The sequence below is a fragment of the Emydura macquarii genome, unplaced genomic scaffold (genome assembly GCF_026122565.2).
Source record: "Emydura macquarii macquarii isolate MOO-44397 ecotype Brisbane River unplaced genomic scaffold, CSIRO-AGI_Emac_v2 contig_3220, whole genome shotgun sequence".
In the NCBI taxonomy this organism is placed as follows: Eukaryota; Metazoa; Chordata; order Testudines; family Chelidae; genus Emydura; species Emydura macquarii.
Window position 1 is genome coordinate 7,230,618 of NW_027133357.1, and position 22,169 is coordinate 7,252,786.

At 51.3% G+C, this 22,169-nt stretch overlaps 1 protein-coding gene and 2 long non-coding RNA genes across 3 annotated transcripts in view; 1 reads left to right on the plus strand and 2 right to left on the minus strand.

Moving 5' to 3' along the window:
- BAK1 (BCL2 antagonist/killer 1) overlaps positions 1 to 7,337 on the plus strand; it is a 31,924-nt gene extending 24,587 nt beyond the window's left edge. Inside the window, exon 6 of the mRNA XM_067531614.1 lies at positions 951 to 7,337. Within this exon, the coding sequence (XP_067387715.1) occupies positions 951 to 1,055 (105 nt within the window). The 3' untranslated portion in view covers positions 1,056 to 7,337. The remainder of the gene's footprint in view (positions 1 to 950) is intronic.
- A 1,363-nt stretch (positions 7,338 to 8,700) lies between these two features.
- Positions 8,701 to 10,887, minus strand: LOC137142306 (uncharacterized). The gene is made up of 3 exons (XR_010916884.1): positions 9,692 to 10,887; positions 9,422 to 9,551; positions 8,701 to 9,265 (listed from the first exon to the last, which is right to left on the minus strand). It is a non-coding gene; the product is annotated as an uncharacterized lncRNA (long non-coding RNA).
- A 6,185-nt stretch (positions 10,888 to 17,072) lies between these two features.
- On the minus strand, positions 17,073 to 21,745 carry LOC137142332 (uncharacterized). Its single transcript, XR_010916890.1, has 3 exons — positions 20,209 to 21,745; positions 17,863 to 20,071; positions 17,073 to 17,725 (listed from the first exon to the last, which is right to left on the minus strand). It is a non-coding gene; the product is annotated as an uncharacterized lncRNA (long non-coding RNA).
- Between the last annotated feature and the right edge of the window lie 424 nt (positions 21,746 to 22,169).

The following is a 22,169-nucleotide window of genomic DNA, read 5'->3' on the forward strand; positions in this document are numbered from 1 at the left end:
AAAGATATATTAGAACTGGAAAAGGTACAGAGAAGGGCAACAAAAAGGATTAGGGGCATAGAACAGCTTCCGTGGAGAGATTAAAAAGACTGGGACTTTCCAGTTTGGAAAGGAGACGACCAAGGGGGGAGATAATATAGGTCTATAAAATCATAAATGGCATGGCGAACGTGAATAAGGAAGTGTTATTTACCCGTACACATAACACACGAAGCAGGGATCATCCAATGAAATTAATGGGCAGCAGCTTTAACACCAATAGAAGGAAGTACTTCTTCACACAATGCACAGTCAACCTGTGGAACTCTTTGCCGGGGATGTCGTGAAGGCCAAAGCTATCATGGGGTCCAAAAAAGAATGAGCTAAATCCATGGAGGGCAGGTCCATCAATGGCTATTAGCCAAGATGGTCAGGGATGCAACCTTATGTTCTGGGTATCCCCAGCCTCCTAACTCCCTGCTAGAAGTTGGGAGTGGACAGCAAGGGATGAATCAGTCCGTGACGGCCTGTTCTGTTCGTTCCCTCTGAAGCAGTTGGCATTGAAGCACCACTGTCGGAAGACAGGATATTGGGCTAGATGGACCCAGTTTGGCCATCCTTCTGTTCTTATATCAAACGGCTGTACTGAAAGTAAGGGGCTGATTGACCCCCTTAGCTGCTGCAGGCATGCCTATGGTATGTGCCATGGAGCTGGCTGACTGATAAAAACATTTATTCACCAGTAATGATCTGAACTCAGCCGAGTTACTCTGGGGTTACCATGGTGCAAATGGGATCAGAATCTTGCTCATTTGGTCATAGGGCAGAGCACGAGCATACTTTAATGAACGCGGTGCTGCTGACTTTTTGTGCAAAGTCAAGCCCAGTGAAGTCTGAGTGGCCAGGCATGCCAGCAGTGCTAGTGCCACTGGATCACGCCGTTGCTGCCAGTTTTTTCTCTCTCCTGCTAGGTGGCAGCACTGGACTTGGATAATGTTTACATGAAGTACATGATGGTGGTGCTGGTCGTGGTCTTGCTGGGTCAGTTGGTGGTACGACGTTTCTTCAGCCCATGAGTGGAGTGGAGGGCGAGGCCAGCGATCCGGACAAACTCTCTCTCAACACTCCACTCTGTAATAAAGACATCTCCCAAAAGAGAGGGGCTCAGGGAACATCCACGGGAGAACAGTTCGGAAACTACGACTCCTCTTCTGATACAGCACTGTCCATGGAGAGACTGCCAAGAACTACAAAGAGAGGCGTTTCCGGGGGACTCTTGGGGGGTGGGGAGGGATTGATTAGCTCATCCAAAGGCTGAATACAGCAGTAAGGAACATCGACGCAATGACATTCCCAGAATACAGCACTGAGCAAGGGTGTTAGGCTCCTCCAGTGTACATTAGAGGAACAAACATGTTAAAATAATGCAAGTGTCTCCCACGTCCACTCAATGGTGTTCTCAAGATCACTCCCTTGGAAAGGCACATTGATCTCCATCCTCTAATGGATCTCAGCCCAATTCTCACCTGCATTCACATAACAGGATTACAGCCACAGCTGTTAAAAGTCATTGGAGGGAGCCAGCCATTGCTGGGAGTCTGGGAGTGTTTTGCTCCCAAGTTACTGAGCCCAGATTCTTAGCTTTCCCAATTGCTTTTAAAAAGCATCCCCGTCCACCTCTAAACAAATACACTGTTTGGCATGTGACAATCATGACTAGAAATCCAGTTGCCTCCAGACAAAACGACAGACCGATCCCATCAGGATCTGAATTTGGAGATCTGCTTTTCCCTCCTCAGTAACATCACAGACACCTAGACAGAGCAGCAGTCTTAAGGCTGTGCTAGTTGTGCTGGTCACCAGCCCTTCCTAAGGAAATGCAGAAGCAGATGGCAGTAGGTGTATAAAGAAACAGCTGGTTTTCAAACACTAAAATCCAATCAGGTAAAAAATCCTAGCGTACAGCAGGAGTGAATGTCATGGGTGGCGATGCACCATCACAAGTCTGCAATGTCTGGCTCGCAGACACGGCAGATGATGGTCTTCATCCAAACACCAACCTTTCTATGGAGAATCCCTTTGGTGGGGCCTCTTTCACTTGACTCCTGTATTTTTGTCTGTGATTTGAGATGGTGTTGTTCAGAGAGGTGGCAAAGCAGAGCCCCTGCTCGGAAATCCCCTGAGCTTTTGTGCAGTGAATGTAGAGTTTCTAAATCTGGATCTGAGCCTTGGGTCCATGTGTGCTTCTTGCTTCAGGTTACTGTGTAAAGCTTGCAAACTGTGACTGGGTTTAGGCTGTGTTCACCCAGGCCTCAGACTGGGTTTAGACCCAATTCCTGCTAACCCTGTTTCTAGCACTGTTAGGCCAGCCAGTAGGGAGGGAGTCAAACTGTGTTCTAGTCTAAGGAAAGCTGGAGAGCCAGATCCTCAGCTAATAAATGGCTTCAGTGGTGTGAAGTTGACTTGTACCAGCTGAGGCTCTCGCTCCTGTCTAAAGGCTAGTGTAGGTGGGGCCAAAGCTACTTCATTTTATCTTAGACTGGTTAGAAGGAAGTAGCAAGAAGACTAAAAGTATCCCAAACGCAATCTGGGATTTTTCTGTTCTTGCCTGTGTCGGTAACCTTTGCTGGTTGCGGTGTACCGCTGACTGGAGTAGGAGGGGAGGAAGCAGCTGGGACGGTTGTTAAAGGGATGCTGGGACGACTCTTCTAGGTGTTGCAGTCCCAGATCTTGTAGGGATTGCCCAAGTGGATCGGACCTGTGCTTTGTCTAGTCCAGTAGCCTGGCTCAGACAGTGGCCAGGTGCTTCAGAGGAAAGTGAAAGAATCCCGTCGTAGGAAGATGTGGGATAATATGCCCCCATGAAGACTTCATCCTAATAGTTAAGCGATTTAACCCTGACGCATGAGGTTTAATGTCCCTTCCGAAATTTGTGTTAGCTTTAACTGTGATAACCCCTGGATATCCCTGTTATCCATCTAAATTCCCATGCCCTCTTTGAATCCTGCTAAATTCTAATCCTCAGCAACATCTGCAGTGGTTCCTCTATCTAATTATGCTTTATATAGAGACAGTGTTTCCTTTTATTAGTTCAATACGACCCACTTTTTATTTCATTGAATGTCTCCTTGCTCTTGTGTAATGAGAAAGGAGAACATTAGCTCCCCTTCTCTAGACCATTCATTATTTTACATACTTGTCCTCTCTTATTCTTCTCCTTTCTAAGGTAAAATGATAGCAAACTTCCCCTCATATGAATATTCTTCCAGGCCCTTGATCATTCTCTTCACCCTTCTCTGAACTGCTTCGTTATGCAATAGCCTCTTTGAAATGGGATGCCTGATACTACACACTGTATCCGCAAACCACAGATTATATATAGACATTAGAATATATTCCATAGTATGCTGCATCCTATTCCTTATTCATCCTGACATCTTGTTAGCTTTTTTTTCACCAGCTGCACACTGAGTGAAGCTCTCACTGAGCTGTCTATAGTGACTCCCATGCCCCTCTCCTGAGTTGAAACCCTGTAGGGTGTTTGAGTAACTCTTTTTTCCACCCACCTCCAATGTCCATTACTTTTCATTGATCAACACTAAGCATCACTTGCCATCATGTTGCCAATTCACTTAGCCTGTTTAGGTCGCTCTGGAGTTCCTCAATATTCTCTCTGGTCTCAATGACCTAAATAACTTGGTATCATCTACAAATTTTGCTACTGCATTGCTCACTCTCTCTTCCAGATGACACTTATATTCAACAACAGCAGACCTAGCACAGGACTTTGAGGCACCCTGCTGTTAACCTAATGCTGTGATGAAAATTGACCATTTGTTCCTTCCCTTTGTTCCTTGTCTCTTAGCCACTTTTTGACCCATGCCAACGATGCTCCATGAATAATTAGTTTCTTTAATAGCCTCTTGTGCAAGACCTTGTCGGAGGCCTTTGGAAAGTCTAAATTATGTCAACTGGCTCTATTGATACATTCCAAGTACTCTAATAGATTAGTGAGACATGATTTTCCTTTGCAAAAACCATGTTAGTTAGACCTCATCATCCAAAACTGTTTACAAGGGCCATGCTGGATTCTCCATCAGAGTCCATTTATAATCAAGATTAGATGTTTTTGTAAAAGAACTGCTCTAGGAATTATTTTGGAGAATTTCTCTGGCCTGTGTTCTACAGGAGGTCAGACTAGATGATCACAATGGTCCCTTCTGGTCATGCAATCTATGAATCTTCCGGATGTGGGAGTTGTCTGTTTTTAATTGTTTTAACCAATTTACCAGGTACCAGATTTAAGGCTAGTAGATTTTTTTTTTATCAGATGCCGTGTGGTAAATGACCAAGCCCAAGTGGAGTCAGTGATATGGGGCTCAAGAAAGGAACCTTTAAAACTTGAACCTTTGCTTTGTCACTGCTTTTATTCTCTGCCACCTCCAAAAATATTCAACTGGAAGTAGGCTCTGTCAAACTCAACTCACTGCAAGGACTGTCTCAAGGCATTTACCTGTCACACCAGTGCCCTTACTATACAGTCATCCCTGCTTCTGGCACGACTTTCTAAGTGGACAAAAGGCTTAGAACTGGGACATGAGACAAGTAGAGCAAGAAGCTGCTAAACTAATACTGATCTGCAGTACTGTATTCAGTCTCTGGCTGGCACTGTTGTTGCACGAGTACATAGCTGCTAGAGGCGTTGAGGAGAGGAATGGCGTTTAAGTCTATTTGGAATCTACCTGAAAAAGACGAGTTCGCTCCATGCTTTGAGTCCAACCCAACACCCATTAGGAGCTGCCTTAGGCTCTGTGTGCTGAGCTGTTTCAAAGGAAGAATGTAGTTTTCATTTGTTTTAATTTGGCTGCTGGGCAGGCAGATGCTAGATGGCTTGGGAGTGGGCGCAGGTAGCCTTTTTCCCCTTGGACCTGCAGGTTTGAAACCAGCATAGAAGAGAGAGGACCAAAAGATACTTAAAAAGCGATGGCTCATAGAACAAGTTGGTAAGCTCAGTCGAGAGAGCTTTGGACAAATGTCTACCTTGAATCTCGATCACCATTGGCCCTTATTTGCTGTCTCAGCATGGGAAGCGTGGCCTGGGGCTACCTGCGGGAGTGTTATTTCAGAACAATTCAGGGGCGGGGGGAATGACAGTGGAGCAAAGTTGTCAGCACATAGAACATTAATGTGATTATATTATACCCTGCAAAGCTGGGAAGATTGGGAAGGCATATAGGCCTATAAAATCAAAGGGCCCTGAACCCCTTGTCCCATAGTAAATGACACCCTTGGTTGCCTATGTTGTACATAGATCATTTCAGTATCTGGGTTTAGCAATACCATCAAGTCTTTCTCCCTCTTTTCCTTGGAAGGAGCCATCCTTGCTCTGAGGAAATAAACAGTACAAGGGGGAAAACTAGGTGACAGCTCTTGCAATAACCCCAGACCATCAAGCTGTGGTGAAATCAGACAGCGTGTAGAGGTGCCTGTGATGGGTGGTGATGAAGTTGGCTGTCTGGAGTCTTTAGCAGAGTGTACACGGCAGCGAACAGCTCGTCTAGTAACTCCTCCTTGCTCCGGTTAAAAAAACGTGGATGTCTGCTACACTGAACAGTACGGCTTTTCCTGCAGAGTCCTGCAGTAATGCTTCTGGCCGTGCGGTACTAACCTGAGGGGAGCTGTGGCCAAACCAATACAAAAGCAACACCTAACATGGCATGCTCATCACCAGAGTGGGTGGTGGAGACAGACTGAGAATTCCTGACCTGAGTGGGGTACTCAGGAAGAAGGGGAGAGGAAGAGAGAGACTGATGCTGGAACAGGAGTGTTTTGTAGTGATCTAGTTCTCCTCACACTGGAGTGGGAGAGGAGAGGTTAATATAGATTGCTGTGTGTAGTGCAAGGGGTGAATGGGCAGCCAGTTACAGAGTGGAAAAGCCATTTCAGCAGGAGATGGACTGAAGCTTAGGATGTGGTTGAGGAACAATCCCTGCTGCCCAGCATCAGTTCTAGCACCAACCATTGGTACCAGTGACCATGAGGTTTTGCTGACTCTTGGGGTTAGGCAGGGGTTGATTCTCCCAGAGGCCTGTGCTGAATAATCTGCCCTCCCCTCATGCCTCTCGTGGACTCCTTAGTACGGCATACCCCTGCGGTTCCCATTTTTTGTCCCTTCCTGCTGAATGTCCAGCCATCACAGTGTAAGCTGTAAGTCTCAGTCGCAGCAGACAGGTGACTGACAGGAAGCTAGTGACAGCTTCCTGATTCTTTGCCTTGGCCCAGAGCAGTTTAGAGCAGCCCCCAGGCTGCTCCAAACTGTGCCAGCTGGCTCTGGTTTCCCAGAGGTCATAAATCAGCTGGGGACTGCCAGAGCTACTCTGCTTGCCTCACTTCCCTTTGTTGTCCCTGATGTGCCTCCTGTGCCAGGGGCTGTGAGGAGGGAGGGAGGAGCTGGCTCTATGGCTGCTGGGGACTCCCAAGGAAGGGTCTCAAGGGAGTGGAGTGGTGCTAGGTATCTGGCCCAAGAACTCAGATTGGCGTGAAAACAAAAACAGAAAAGCAGAGAGAGGTGACACCTAAACCAGAGCATTCAATGTGATGTGTGAAGCAAGTCAGGAGTTTAAAGGCATTAGCTCAAGCTCCGGGTTCACGTCTGACTCACCCTTCCAGCCACGTCCCCAAACCTCGCCCCATGAGCCACAAGAGCCGTGACCTCCTAGCGAGGGCCGGGAATGGGTGAGAGCGTGGTGACCGACGGGTTTCAGGAAGAAGCTCCTAACATCCTGCCAGTCTAGCTTGCAAGGAGGGGAAGGGCACAACACTGTCCTGGAGGGGGGCTTATCCCTTGGCAATCAGGACTGGTGGTGGCCCTCTGTGAAATTTGGTGGGTGTGGGAGGGGGAGGCGGGGTGTTACATGTATACTTGAAAGCCATACTGTAGCTGTTATCTGATTCTGTTTTGCTTTATTAATGCTTTTTTGGAAAGCCTATTGTTCCACAGATTCCCCCCCCTCTGAGCCCTCCAGTGATTCCTGACTGGCTCATGTATGACAATGGGAGTCGCAGGGATCTCCAGTGAGGGGATGAGGGGCCACTGACGCCATGGCGCAGTAAGACAAACATCATACTGCCTCAAATGGGGAGGGACCTTTCAGTATCTTCCCTCAGCATGGTGGTGGTTGTACCCCTGCAGAAGACATGGGGAATGAACCCCTTTCAATCCCCTTCTCCCATGTACACAAACCATCTCTAATGAGAGCTCAGGGACAAAAGCTGGCCGTGGAACGCAGGGGATTGTTTTCCTGGAAAGCCATTTCTTTGCAAATAGTCTTGTTTTATGTATTTCAAAATAAAAGTTGTGCGCCCTTGCAGGGCTCCTGCATAGTGAGTGAGTGTGACAGAGCGCATGTGTGGGTCTGGGTGTGTATATGTGTACATACTGAGGCTTTTCTTGCTCCACTGCTGCAGCTCTCACCCACTCGGAGTGGGAGGAGGGATGGCCTTGCGGTGAGGGTGCTAGCCGGTGACTCAGGCTCAGTTCTGTACTCTGCCCCAGATGCTCCAAAGAGCAAGTCATTTAATCTCTCTGTTTCTGTTGCTCCAGCTGTAGGTGGGGGGAAGATTTTCCCTCCGTTTCCGGGGTGCCCTCAGGAGGAATTCACCATGGGTGTGAGCCTGGCTTACCCAAGCCCAGGAAGACCTTAGGATGTCTGGCCAAGCGAGGCAGGTGTAGCTTATGGGCTGGGTGTGGGTGGCCTGCAGCTAGGGTTCTGGAGTGCCATGTGTACTAGAGCCAGACTCTCTCCATTCCCTACACTTACTGCAAGGGCTAGGATGACTACCCAGTCCCCTATGCCATCTCTTTGGCTTCACAGCAAGTCATCGAGCCCCCAGAGGGAGACACCCTTGCATAAAGTACCAGCCTTCTCAAAAAAAAGCTGCATAGCTGATGCCACTGAGCTGTAGCTGTTACAGTACCATGGGCCATGCCCACCTGAGCACTGCTGTCCGATTAGCTGCTTTGGGCAAGCAGGGAGGTGCATTCCTAATTCCATTAACCAGAGCAGAGCTAGGGCACGGGGGATGCGTACGCAGGGAGGAAGTGGAGTCCCAGCTCAGAGATGTGTGCTCTCACGCTGTCTCTGAAAAGAAGAGCCGCTGCAATTCTTCCCCTTTAAGCAGAAGAACAGTGTCTCCTTGACAGATACAGAGATTACCCTCCTGTTCTCAAACTGGTTATAGAGGGCCTGCTATTCAATGGCGCTGAGCATGCACAGCTACCCTGGGCTTCAGCAGCAACGGCAGGTGCTTGGCACCATTGGAAATCTGGATCCCAGGAAATACTGAAGCCTAGAATGAGACAGACAGAGAGATCCTCTGGGCTCAGCCTCCCCTCTGGCTGAGATCTGGTGCGCCATCCTTGATGGCTCCCTTTACCTTATAATCACACTCCGCAGGGCTGGAGCAAGGACAACTGTGTAAGCTTGTGCTGTGTATCATCACACCTTTGACTCTAGCTGCTGTGAGGAGTGGGCTCTGACCTCTGAAACGGCCACACCTTGGTGGCTGAAGACAAGAAGGGAAATTCCAGGGGAAAAGCAATTGAAAAGGAACACAAGGGGGGATAATTCTGGGGTGGGGGGGCATAAAACCAAACTTGGTTGTGGAACACCTGACTGAATGAAAGGCTTGATTATCTTTTATTGGCGGCAGGCCTCACAGGGACATTTCTGACACACACAAAAGACCTGGAGCTGCTACCAGCTTCCTGGTGAAGAGCTTGCTGGGTGGGCATCAACATTTACCAATACCTGATAGGTGTGAAATGATTGTGGAAAGAGAGAGATTGCATGGTGAGGCTGAGCACAGGGCTCTGTAATAATGGTACTTAGCACTTCTGTAACACTTCAACTATTTAATATACAAAGTCTTCCACATGATTTTTCCTCAATATCAGATCCTGATGGCAGAGCTCTTCCTGTTTCATTCTGCCCCCTTTCCTACCTCTTCTTTCAAAATGAAACCACTAAGGAACACCACCCAAATACAGGTATTTGCCTTCCTGATGAAGACAAAAGCAGTGATGGTAGTACTGGAGGACCCTCATTGAGAACCTTTTGCATTCTCCATGGTCTTCTCTCTCTCTCGCACATCCCACGCTGCTCCTTTAATCCGAGTTAAGTCTTCAAAGTCACCTGATCTTGGTCCCGAACATGCGCCAGACATTCCCACTGATGCTGTTGGGTGCAGCAGCCTCTATATTAGCTCAAATAGCTCACAACGTATTCTGAAAGAGAGAAAACAAACCACTCTGTAAACATCACTCAGGCAGAAGGGGTCACCGAAACTGCGGTTGTGTAGGCAGCCTCAATCGGACAGGGAAAGAGGAAATGAGGAAGGATTACATGGAAGTGTGGATCTGACAAGAGCGTCTCCAGCTCACCTGTGACCAATCAAAGAGAATCTCGGACCTTCTTAAAGCGGGGATCACTCAGCCACAGGCACGTAAAGGTCCCACAAGTTTAAGGTGGAGAGGAAGAAGACCTTACACCCTGTTCACAGAGCTGGAGTTGCTAGAGAGAGAGAGAAAAGAGAAAATCAACATTAGGCGTGGTTTCAGAGCATACCACGATTAATACATCAATTCAGATTAAATGGACAAGACGCTCGCCCCTCCTCGAAATTACCCCAACCCCTCGTCTTTGGCACCAACCTGTGGCAGAGCGCAGGGCACCTTGCAGCAGAAGTGCGGGCCAGCTGGATGCACGGTTCGCTGTGGTTTCCACTTGGCTCTGAGTGTGAGGGGAGCACGGGGACGGGCCGGCTAGAAGGACAAGCCCTAAATTCATGTCAAAGTGACCTGTGGCTAAATGGGCACGGCAAAGGACACACAAACCCTCCTTACAGGGTGGTCCCGAAGCCAGGGGAATTACAATGGGCCAGAGGCAAAAGCGCTCAAAAGAGAGACCTCCATTCCCCTCAGGAGAGGGTGGTCTCTTTGCCCAGCAAGTGCCAGCGGCCCAGGAAAAGCTCAAAAGGGGAGACCTGAACCCTTCTTACAGGGAGAGGTCAGCGGCACAGGGCATTTTAAAGCCTAGCTCCTCAAGAGCTGAAATCCACAGAGACCTCGACCCTTCTTAAAGGGGGGTCACTCAGCCACAGGCACGTCAAGGCCCCATGAGTTTAAGATGGAGAGGGAGAAGACCTTGCGCCCCGTTTACGGGGCAGTCCTTTTGCCTGGCATGTCAAAGTGACCTGTGGCTAAATGGGCATGGCAAAGGACACACAAACCCTCCTTACAGGGTGGTCCCGAAGCCAGGGGAATTACAATGGGCCAGAGGCAAAAGCGCTCAAAAGAGAGACGTCCATTCCCCTCAGGAGAGGGTGGTCTCTTTGCCCAGCAAGTGCCAGCGGCCCAGGAAAAGCTCAAAAGGGGAGACCTGAACCCTTCTTACAGGGAGAGGTCAATGGCACAGGGCATTTTAAAGCCTAGCTCCTCAAGAGCCGAAATCCACAGAGACCTCGACCCTTCTTAAAGGGGGGTCACTCAGCCACAGGCACGTCAAGGCCCCATGAGTTTAAGATGGAGAGGGAGAAGACCTTGCGCCCCGTTTACGGGGCAGTCCTTTTGCCTGGCATGTCAAAGTGACCTGTGGCTAAATGGGCATGGCAAAGGACACACAAACCCTCCTTACAGGGTGGTCCCGAAGCCAGGGGAATTACAATGGGCCAGAGGCAAAAGCGCTCAAAAGAGAGACGTCCATTCCCCTCAGGAGAGGGTGGTCTCTTTGCCCAGCAAGTGCCAGCGGCCCAGGAAAAGCTCAAAAGGGGAGACCTGAACCCTTCTTACAGGGAGAGGTCAATGGCACAGGGCATTTTAAAGCCTAGCTCCTCAAGAGCCGAAATCCACAGAGACCTCGACCCTTCTTAAAGGGGGTCACTCAGCCACAGGCACGTCAAGGCCCCACGAGTTTAAGATGGAGAGGGAGAAGACCTTGCGCCCCGTTTACGGGGCAGTCCTTTTGCCTGGCATGTCAAAGTGACCTGTGGCTAAATGGGCATGGCAAAGGACACACAAACCCTCCTTACAGGGTGGTCCTTAAGCCAGGGGTATTACAGTGGGCCCGAGCCTGGAGCGGAGAAAAGGAGAGACCTCCATTCCCCTCAGGAGAGGGTGGTCTCTTTGCCCAGCAAGTGCCAGCGGCCCGAGACAAGCTCAAAAGGGGAGACCTGAACCCTTCTTACAGGGAGAGGTCAGCGGCACAGGGCATTTCAGAGGCTAGCTTCTAAAGAGGTGAAACCCACAGAGACCTCGACCCTTCTTAAAGGGGGGTCACTCAGCCTCAGCTACCTAATGGACCCAGAAAGCATTTTTGCTGGGAAGGGGTGGACCTTGATCCCTGCTTACAGGGAGGTCCTTTTACCTGGCACCTCAAGGGGGATGAATCTTAAGTGGAAATCCCGAGTCCTTATTTCAGGGAGGGCCGTGCGTGCAAGGTGTGTATCCTTCTTCTGGGCCTGCTTCTTCCATTCTCTTTTCCTGCAGTTTCTTTGGTGCTTCTGTCTTCTTGTCCTTTTTCTCTTCTGGACTTGCTGGAGAGAGAAAAGAGGAAAAGCAGCGTTAGGCGTGGTCTCGGTACACACCACGATTACAACATCGGTTCAGATTAAATGGACAAGACGCTCGCCCCTCCTCGAAATTACCCCAACCCCTCGTCTTTAGCACCAACCTGTGGCAGAGCGCAGGGCACCTTGCAGCAGAAGTGCGGGCCAGCTGGATGCACGGTTCGCTGTGGTTTCCACTTGGCTCTGAGTGTGAGGGGAGCACGGGGACGGGCCGGCTAGAAGGACAAGCCCTAAATTCATGTCAAAGTGACCTGTGGCTAAATGGGCACGGCAAAGGACACACAAACCCTCCTTACAGGGTGGTCCCGAAGCCAGGGGAATTACAGTGGGCCAGAGGCAAAAGCGCTCAAAAGAGAGACCTCCATTCCCCTCAGGAGAGGGTGGTCTCTTTGCCCAGCAAGTGCCAGCGGCCCAGGAAAAGCTCAAAAGGGGAGACCTGAACCCTTCTTACAGGGAGAGGTCAGCGGCACAGGGCATTTTAAAGCCTAGCTCCTCAAGAGCTGAAATCCACAGAGACCTCGACCCTTCTTAAAGGGGGTCACTCAGCCACAGGCACGTCAAGGCCCCACGAGTTTAAGATGGAGAGGGAGAAGACCTTGCGCCCCGTTTACGGGGCAGTCCTTTTGCCTGGCATGTCAAAGTGACCTGTGGCTAAATGGGCATGGCAAAGGACACAAAACCCTCCTTACAGGGTGGTCCCGAAGCCAGGGGAATTACAATGGGCCAGAGGCAAAAGCGCTCAAAAGAGAGACGTCCATTCCCCTCAGGAGAGGGTGGTCTCTTTGCCCAGCAAGTGCCAGCGGCCCAGGAAAAGCTCAAAAGGGGAGACCTGAACCCTTCTTACAGGGAGAGGTCAATGGCACAGGGCATTTTAAAGCCTAGCTCCTCAAGAGCTGAAATCCACAGAGACCTCGACCCTTCTTAAAGGGGGTCACTCAGCCACAGGCACGTCAAGGCCCCACGAGTTTAAGATGGAGAGGGAGAAGACCTTGCGCCCCGTTTACGGGGCAGTCCTTTTGCCTGGCATGTCAAAGTGACCTGTGGCTAAATGGGCACGGCAAAGGACACACAAACCCTCCTTACAGGGTGGTCCTTAAGCCAGGGATATTACAGTGGGCCCGAGCCTGGAGCGGAGAAAAGGAGAGACCTCCATTCCCCTCAGGAGAGGGTGGTCTCTTTGCCCAGCAAGTGCCAGCGGCCCGAGACAAGCTCAAAAGGGGAGACCTGAACCCTTCTTACAGGGAGAGGTCAGCGGCACAGGGCATTTCAGAGGCTAGCTTCTAAAGAGGTGAAACCCACAGAGACCTCGACCCTTCTTAAAGGGGGGTCACTCAGCCTCAGCTACCTAATGGACCCAGAAAGCATTTTTGCTGGGAAGGGGTGGACCTTGATCCCTGCTTACAGGGAGGTCCTTTTACCTGGCACCTCAAGGGGGATGAATCTTAAGTGGAAATCCCGAGTCCTTATTTCAGGGAGGGCCGTGCGTGCAAGGTGTGTATCCTTCTTCTGGGCCTGCTTCTTCCATTCTCTTTTCCTGCAGTTTCTTTGGTGCTTCTGTCTTCTTGTCCTTTTTCTCTTCTGGACTTGCTGGAGAGAGAAAAGAGGAAAAGCAGCGTTAGGCGTGGTCTCGGTACACACCACGATTACAACATCGGTTCAGATTAAATGGACAAGACGCTCGCCCCTCCTCGAAATTACCCCAACCCCTCGTCTTCGGCACCAACCTGTGGCAGAGCGCAGGGCACCTTGCAGCAGAAGTGCGGGCCAGCTGGATGCACGGTTCGCTGTGGTTTCCACTTGGCTGTGAGTGTGAGGGGAGCACGGGGCCGGGCCGGCTAGAAGGACAAGCCCTAAACTCTCCCAAGAGGCTGCTTTCTATAACTAGCTTTGAAATGGGAGAGCTTGGGAAAGGGAGGGGAAGATGCACGCCCTAGTTACAGGGAGCTCACTTTGGACTTTGCCATTAAGAGGGACACTTGACAAATGCTACCTCCTTTGAAGAAGGGGGAAGAAGGGTGGAACTATCTGGAAATGAACAGGTGCGAGGAATCCTGCTGAGTCTCCCACTACCAAGAAATCCTCCATCCCTCACCAACACCCCTCCCGACTTACCTTACCACGCACCAAGAAAATGGCAGCTTTGTGCCCCCTAACCTTCTCCAGAAAAGACACCCCTTCCTTCTGACACAGTCCTGTTAATAGGGTTAGAGTGCCGCGATCGCAATACCACGACACGTGTACCTACGCCAGCACATCATCGACATGGGTCCCGAAGGACAGCTCTAGCAATCATTTCCAACAGAGTCCAAAAAAGAGCAGCAAAGAGACGAAAGGCCTTTGACACCACTTCCGCACCATTCCCAATCAATACAATTACCACCACTCCAGCCGGCAGTGTGTTTTCTGCGCAGAAGGAAAGCAAGGCTCAAAGCTGAAGTTGGTTGGGCAGTGTCGATTCAAAAGGGAGGACCTGAACCCTTCTTACAGGGAGAAGCGGCACAGGGCATTTTAGGGTTTCCTTGGCTATTTTGAAAAAAGGCTCAAATTTCTCAGCCTCCACCATCCTCAGCCACACCATGGTCCGTCGGACCCCGGCTTGAATTAAAAGCTCGCAAATACGATTCGACTTCCAATTTCAAAAAAGCCAAGTCGAAACCATTTCCAGGGGAATTTACTGTGACCCAGAGAAAGAGATTCTCAGCCCTTCTTAAAGGGGGGTCACTCAGCCACAGGCACGTCAAGGCCCCACGAGTTAAAGATGGAGAGGGAGAAGACCTTGCGCCCCGTTTACAGGGCAGTCCTTTTGCCTGGCATGTCAAAGTGACCTGTGGCTAAATGGGCATGGCAAAGGACACAAAACCCTCCTTACAGGGTGGTCCCGAAGCCAGGGGAATTACAATGGGCCAGAGGCAAAAGCGCTCAAAAGAGAGACGTCCATTCCCCTCAGGAGAGGGTGGTCTCTTTGCCCAGCAAGTGCCAGCGGCCCAGGAAAAGCTCAAAAGGGGAGACCTGAACCCTTCTTACAGGGAGAGGTCAATGGCACAGGGCATTTTAAAGCCTAGCTCCTCAAGAGCTGAAATCCACAGAGACCTCGACCCTTCTTAAAGGGGGGTCACTCAGCCACAGGCACGTCAAGGCCCCACGAGTTTAAGATGGAGAGGGAGAAGACCTTGCGCCCCGTTTACGGGGCAGTCCTTTTGCCTGGCATGTCAAAGTGACCTGTGGCTAAATGGGCACGGCAAAGGACACACAAACCCTCCTTACAGGGTGGTCCTTAAGCCAGGGATATTACAGTGGGCCCGAGCCTGGAGCGGAGAAAAGGAGAGACCTCCATTCCCCTCAGGAGAGGGTGGTCTCTTTGCCCAGCAAGTGCCAGCGGCCCGAGACAAGCTCAAAAGGGGAGACCTGAACCCTTCTTACAGGGAGAGGTCAGCGGCACAGGGCATTTCAGAGGCTAGCTTCTAAAGAGGTGAAACCCACAGAGACCTCGACCCTTCTTAAAGGGGGTCACTCAGCCTCAGCTACCTAATGGACCCAGAAAGCATTTTTGCTGGGAAGGGGTGGACCTTGATCCCTGCTTACAGGGAGGTCCTTTTACCTGGCACCTCAAGGGGGATGAATCTTAAGTGGAAATCCCGAGTCCTTATTTCAGGGAGGGCCGTGCGTGCAAGGTGTGTATCCTTCTTCTGGGCCTGCTTCTTCCATTCTCTTTTCCTGCAGTTTCTTTGGTGCTTCTGTCTTCTTGTCCTTTTTCTCTTCTGGACTTGCTGGAGAGAGAAAAGAGGAAAAGCAGCGTTAGGCGTGGTCTCGGTACACACCACGATTACAACATCGGTTCAGATTAAATGGACAAGACGCTCGCCCCTCCTTGAAATTACCCCAACCCCTCGTCTTCGGCACCAACCTGTGGCAGAGCGCAGGGCACCTTGCAGCAGAAGTGGGGCCAGCTGGATGCACGGTTCGCTGTGGTTTCCACTTGGCTGTGAGTGTGAGGGGAGCACGGGGCCGGGCCGGCTAGAAGGACAAGCCCTAAACTCTCCCAAGAGGCTGCTTTCTATAACTAGCTTTGAAATGGGAGAGTCATCTTGGGAAAGGGAGGGGAAGATGGCCCTAGTTACAAACTTTGGACTTTGCCATTAAGAGGGCCAAGGCAGAGAGGGGAAAAAGGAAAGAGACCCGCAACCCTGACTACAGGGCGGTCACCCTTCCTTGACAAAAATGCTACCTCCTTTGAAGAAGGGGGAAGAAGTCCCAAAGGTGGAACTATCTGGAAATGAACAGGTGGGGAATTACACCCCTCCCTTACCTTACCACGCACCAAGAAAATGGTGGGCCAGTCTCCCACTACCAAGAAATCCTCCATCCCTCACCAACACCCCTCCCGACTTACCTTACCACGCAAGAAAATGGCAGCTTTGTGCCCCCTAACCTTCTCCAGAAAAGACACCCCTTCCTTCTGACACAGTCCTGTTAATAGGGTTAGACCCAGGTGCCGCATCGCAATACCACGACACGTGTACCTACGCCAGCACATCATCGACATGGGTCCCGAAGGACAGCTCTAGCAATCATTTCCAACAGAGTCCAAAAAAGAGCAGCAAAGAGACGAAAGGCCTGCATTCGGACACCACTTCCGCACCATTCCCAATCAATACAATTACCACCACTCCAGCCGGCAGTGTGTTTTCTGCGCAGAAGGAAAGCAAGGCTCAAAGCTGAAGTTGGTTGGGCAGTGTCGATTGGGGAGGGCAAGAGGAAATGAGGAAGGATTACCTGGAAGGGGGAGGACCCTCCCACCTCACCTGTTCATTTCCAGACTTGGGAAGATTTGCATTGCTTGGGCAGGAGGGTTTCCTTGGCTATTTTGAAAAAAGGCTCAAATTTCTCACGGCCTCCACCATCCCCTTACAGCCGCCCCTTCGCCACACCATGGTCCGTCGGACCCCGGCTTGAATTAAAGAGCTCGCAAATACGATTCGACTTCCAATTTCAAAAAAGCCAAGTCGAAACCATTTCCAGGGGAATTTACTGTGACCCAGAGAAAGAGATTCTCAGCCCTTCTTAAAGGGGGGTCACTCAGCCACAGGCACGTCAAGGCCCCACGAGTTAAAGATGGAGAGGGAGAAGACCTTGCGCCCCGTTTACAGGGCAGTCCTTTTGCCTGGCATGTCAAAGTGACCTGTGGCTAAATGGGCATGGCAAAGGACACAAAACCCTCCTTACAGGGTGGTCCCGAAGCCAGGGGAATTACAATGGGCCAGAGGCAAAAGCGCTCAAAAGAGAGACGTCCATTCCCCTCAGGAGAGGGTGGTCTCTTTGCCCAGCAAGTGCCAGCGGCCCAGGAAAAGCTCAAAAGGGGAGACCTGAACCCTTCTTACAGGGAGAGGTCAGCGGCACAGGGCATTTTAAAGCCTAGCTCCTCAAGAGCTGAAATCCACAGAGACCTCGACCCTTCTTAAAGGGGGTCACTCAGCCACAGGCACGTCAAGGCCCCACGAGTTTAAGATGGAGAGGGAGAAGACCTTGCACCCCGTTTACGGGGCAGTCCTTTTGCCTGGCATGTCAAAGTGACCTGTGGCTAAATGGGCACGGCAAAGGACACACAAACCCTCCTTACAGGGTGGTCCTTAAGCCAGGGATATTACAGTGGGCCCGAGCCTGGAGCGGAGAAAAGGAGAGACCTCCATTCCCCTCAGGAGAGGGTGGTCTCTTTGCCCAGCAAGTGCCAGCGGCCCGAGACAAGCTCAAAAGGGGAGACCTGAACCCTTCTTACAGGGAGAGGTCAGCGGCACAGGGCATTTCAGAGGCTAGCTTCTAAAGAGGTGAAACCCACAGAGACCTCGACCCTTCTTAAAGGGGGGTCACTCAGCCTCAGCTACCTAATGGACCCAGAAAGCATTTTTGCTGGGAAGGGGTGGACCTTGATCCCTGCTTACAGGGAGGTCCTTTTACCTGGCACCTCAAGGGGGATGAATCTTAAGTGGAAATCCCGAGTCCTTATTTCAGGGAGGGCCGTGCGTGCAAGGTGTGTATCCTTCTTCTGGGCCTGCTTCTTCCATTCTCTTTTCCTGCAGTTTCTTTGGTGCTTCTGTCTTCTTGTCCTTTTTCTCTTCTGGACTTGCTGGAGAGAGAAAAGAGGAAAAGCAGCGTTAGGCGTGGTCTCGGTACACACCACGATTACAACATCGGTTCAGATTAAATGGACAAGACGCTCGCCCCTCCTTGAAATTACCCCAACCCCTCGTCTTCGGCACCAACCTGTGGCAGAGCGCAGGGCACCTTGCAGCAGAAGTGGGGCCAGCTGGATGCACGGTTCGCTGTGGTTTCCACTTGGCTGTGAGTGTGAGGGGAGCACGGGGCCGGGCCGGCTAGAAGGACAAGCCCTAAACTCTCCCAAGAGGCTGCTTTCTATAACTAGCTTTGAAATGGGAGAGTCATCTTGGGAAAGGGAGGGGAAGATGCACGCCCTAGTTACAGGGAGCTCACTTTGGACTTTGCCATTAAGAGGGCCAAGGCAGAGAGGGGAAAAAGGAAAGAGACCCGCAACCCTGACTACAGGGCGGTCACCCTTCCTTGACAAAAATGCTACCTCCTTTGAAGAAGGGGGAAGAAGTCCCAAAGGTGGAACTATCTGGAAATGAACAGGTGCGAGAGGAATCCTGCTGAGTCTCCCACTACCAAGAAATCCTCCATCCCTCACCAACACCCCTCCCGACTTACCTTACCACGCACCAAGAAAATGGCAGCTTTGTGCCCCCTAACCTTCTCCAGAAAAGACACCCCTTCCTTCTGACACAGTCCTGTTAATAGGGTTAGCACCCACGTGCCGCGATCGCAATACCACGACACGTGTACCTACGCCAGCACATCATCGACATGGGTCCCGAAGGACAGCTCTAGCAATCATTTCCAACAGAGTCCAAAAAAGAGCAGCAAAGAGACGAAAGGCCTGCAATTCGGACACCACTTCCGCACCATTCCCAATCAATACAATTACCACCACTCCAGCCGGCAGTGTGTTTTCTGCGCAGAAGGAAAGCAAGGCTCAAAGCTGAAGTTGGTTGGGCAGTGTCGATTGGGGAGGGCAAGAGGAAATGAGGAAGGATTACCTGGAAGGGGGGATCTCAAAGGAGCCCTCCCACCTCACCTGTTCATTTCCAGACTTGGGAAGATTTGCATTGCTTGGGCAGGAGGGTTTCCTTGGCTATTTTGAAAAAAGGCTCAAATTTCTCACGGCCTCCACCATCCCCTTACAGCCGCCCCTTCGCCACACCATGGTCCGTCGGACCCCGGCTTGAATTAAAGAGCTCGCAAATACGATTCGACTTCCAATTTCAAAAAAGCCAAGTCGAAACCATTTCCAGGGGAATTTACTGTGACCCAGAGAAAGAGATTCTCAGCCCTTCTTAAAGGGGGGTCACTCAGCCACAGGCACGTCAAGGCCCCACGAGTTAAAGATGGAGAGGGAGAAGACCTTGCGCCCCGTTTACAGGGCAGTCCTTTTGCCTGGCATGTCAAAGTGACCTGTGGCTAAATGGGCATGGCAAAGGACACAAAACCCTCCTTACAGGGTGGTCCCGAAGCCAGGGGAATTACAATGGGCCAGAGGCAAAAGCGCTCAAAAGAGAGACGTCCATTCCCCTCAGGAGAGGGTGGTCTCTTTGCCCAGCAAGTGCCAGCGGCCCAGGAAAAGCTCAAAAGGGGAGACCTGAACCCTTCTTACAGGGAGAGGTCAGCGGCACAGGGCATTTTAAAGCCTAGCTCCTCAAGAGCTGAAATCCACAGAGACCTCGACCCTTCTTAAAGGGGGGTCACTCAGCCACAGGCACGTCAAGGCCCCACGAGTTTAAGATGGAGAGGGAGAAGACCTTGCACCCCGTTTACGGGGCAGTCCTTTTGCCTGGCATGTCAAAGTGACCTGTGGCTAAATGGGCATGGCAAAGGACACACAAACCCTCCTTACAGGGTGGTCCTTAAGCCAGGGATATTACAGTGGGCCCGAGCCTGGAGCGGAGAAAAGGAGAGACCTCCATTCCCCTCAGGAGAGGGTGGTCTCTTTGCCCAGCAAGTGCCAGCGGCCCGAGACAAGCTCAAAAGGGGAGACCTGAACCCTTCTTACAGGGAGAGGTCAGCGGCACAGGGCATTTCAGAGGCTAGCTTCTAAAGAGGTGAAACCCACAGAGACCTCGACCCTTCTTAAAGGGGGGTCACTCAGCCTCAGCTACCTAATGGACCCAGAAAGCATTTTTGCTGGGAAGGGGTGGACCTTGATCCCTGCTTACAGGGAGGTCCTTTTACCTGGCACCTCAAGGGGGATGAATCTTAAGTGGAAATCCCGAGTCCTTATTTCAGGGAGGGCCGTGCGTGCAAGGTGTGTATCCTTCTTCTGGGCCTGCTTCTTCCATTCTCTTTTCCTGCAGTTTCTTTGGTGCTTCTGTCTTCTTGTCCTTTTTCTCTTCTGGACTTGCTGGAGAGAGAAAAGAGGAAAAGCAGCGTTAGGCGTGGTCTCGGTACACACCACGATTACAACATCGGTTCAGATTAAATGGACAAGACGCTCGCCCCTCCTTGAAATTACCCCAACCCCTCGTCTTCGGCACCAACCTGTGGCAGAGCGCAGGGCACCTTGCAGCAGAAGTGGGGCCAGCTGGATGCACGGTTCGCTGTGGTTTCCACTTGGCTGTGAGTGTGAGGGGAGCACGGGGCCGGGCCGGCTAGAAGGACAAGCCCTAAACTCTCCCAAGAGGCTGCTTTCTATAACTAGCTTTGAAATGGGAGAGTCATCTTGGGAAAGGGAGGGGAAGATGCACGCCCTAGTTACAGGGAGCTCACTTTGGACTTTGCCATTAAGAGGGCCAAGGCAGAGAGGGGAAAAAGGAAAGAGACCCGCAACCCTGACTACAGGGCGGTCACCCTTCCTTGACAAAAATGCTACCTCCTTTGAAGAAGGGGGAAGAAGTCCCAAAGGTGGAACTATCTGGAAATGAACAGGTGCGAGAGGAATCCTGCTGAGTCTCCCACTACCAAGAAATCCTCCATCCCTCACCAACACCCCTCCCGACTTACCTTACCACGCACCAAGAAAATGGCAGCTTTGTGCCCCCTAACCTTCTCCAGAAAAGACACCCCTTCCTTCTGACACAGTCCTGTTAATAGGGTTAGCACCCAGGTGCCGCGATCGCAATACCACGACACGTGTACCTACGCCAGCACATCATCGACATGGGTCCCGAAGGACAGCTCTAGCAATCATTTCCAACAGAGTCAAAAAAGAGCAGCAAAGAGACGAAAGGCCTGCAATTCGGACACCACTTCCGCACCATTCCCAATCAATACAATTACCACCACTCCAGCCGGCAGTGTGTTTTCTGCGCAGAAGGAAAGCAAGGCTCAAAGCTGAAGTTGGTTGGGCAGTGTCGATTGGGGAGGGCAAGAGGAAATGAGGAAGGATTACCTGGAAGGGGGGATCTCAAAGGAGCCCTCCCACCTCACCTGTTCATTTCCAGACTTGGGAAGATTTGCATTGCTTGGGCAGGAGGGTTTCCTTGGCTATTTTGAAAAAAGGCTCAAATTTCTCACGGCCTCCACCATCCCCTTACAGCCGCCCCTTCGCCACACCATGGTCCGTCGGACCCCGGCTTGAATTAAAGAGCTCGCAAATACGATTCGACTTCCAATTTCAAAAAAGCCAAGTCGAAACCATTTCCAGGGGAATTTACTGTGACCCAGAGAAAGAGATTCTCAGCCCTTCTTAAAGGGGGGTCACTCAGCCACAGGCACGTCAAGGCCCCACGAGTTAAAGATGGAGAGGGAGAAGACCTTGCGCCCCGTTTACAGGGCAGTCCTTTTGCCTGGCATGTCAAAGTGACCTGTGGCTAAATGGGCATGGCAAAGGACACACAAACCCTCCTTACAGGGTGGTCCCGAAGCCAGGGGAATTACAATGGGCCAGAGGCAAAAGCGCTCAAAAGAGAGACGTCCATTCCCCTCAGGAGAGGGTGGTCTCTTTGCCCAGCAAGTGCCAGCGGCCCAGGAAAAGCTCAAAAGGGGAGACCTGAACCCTTCTTACAGGGAGAGGTCAGCGGCACAGGGCATTTTAAAGCCTAGCTCCTCAAGAGCTGAAATCCACAGAGACCTCGACCCTTCTTAAAGGGGGTCACTCAGCCACAGGCACGTCAAGGCCCCACGAGTTTAAGATGGAGAGGGAGAAGACCTTGCACCCCGTTTACGGGGCAGTCCTTTTGCCTGGCATGTCAAAGTGACCTGTGGCTAAATGGGCATGGCAAAGGACACACAAACCCTCCTTACAGGGTGGTCCTTAAGCCAGGGATATTACAGTGGGCCCGAGCCTGGAGCGGAGAAAAGGAGAGACCTCCATTCCCCTCAGGAGAGGGTGGTCTCTTTGCCCAGCAAGTGCCAGCGGCCCGAGACAAGCTCAAAAGGGGAGACCTGAACCCTTCTTACAGGGAGAGGTCAGCGGCACAGGGCATTTCAGAGGCTAGCTTCTAAAGAGGTGAAACCCACAGAGACCTCGACCCTTCTTAAAGGGGGGTCACTCAGCCTCA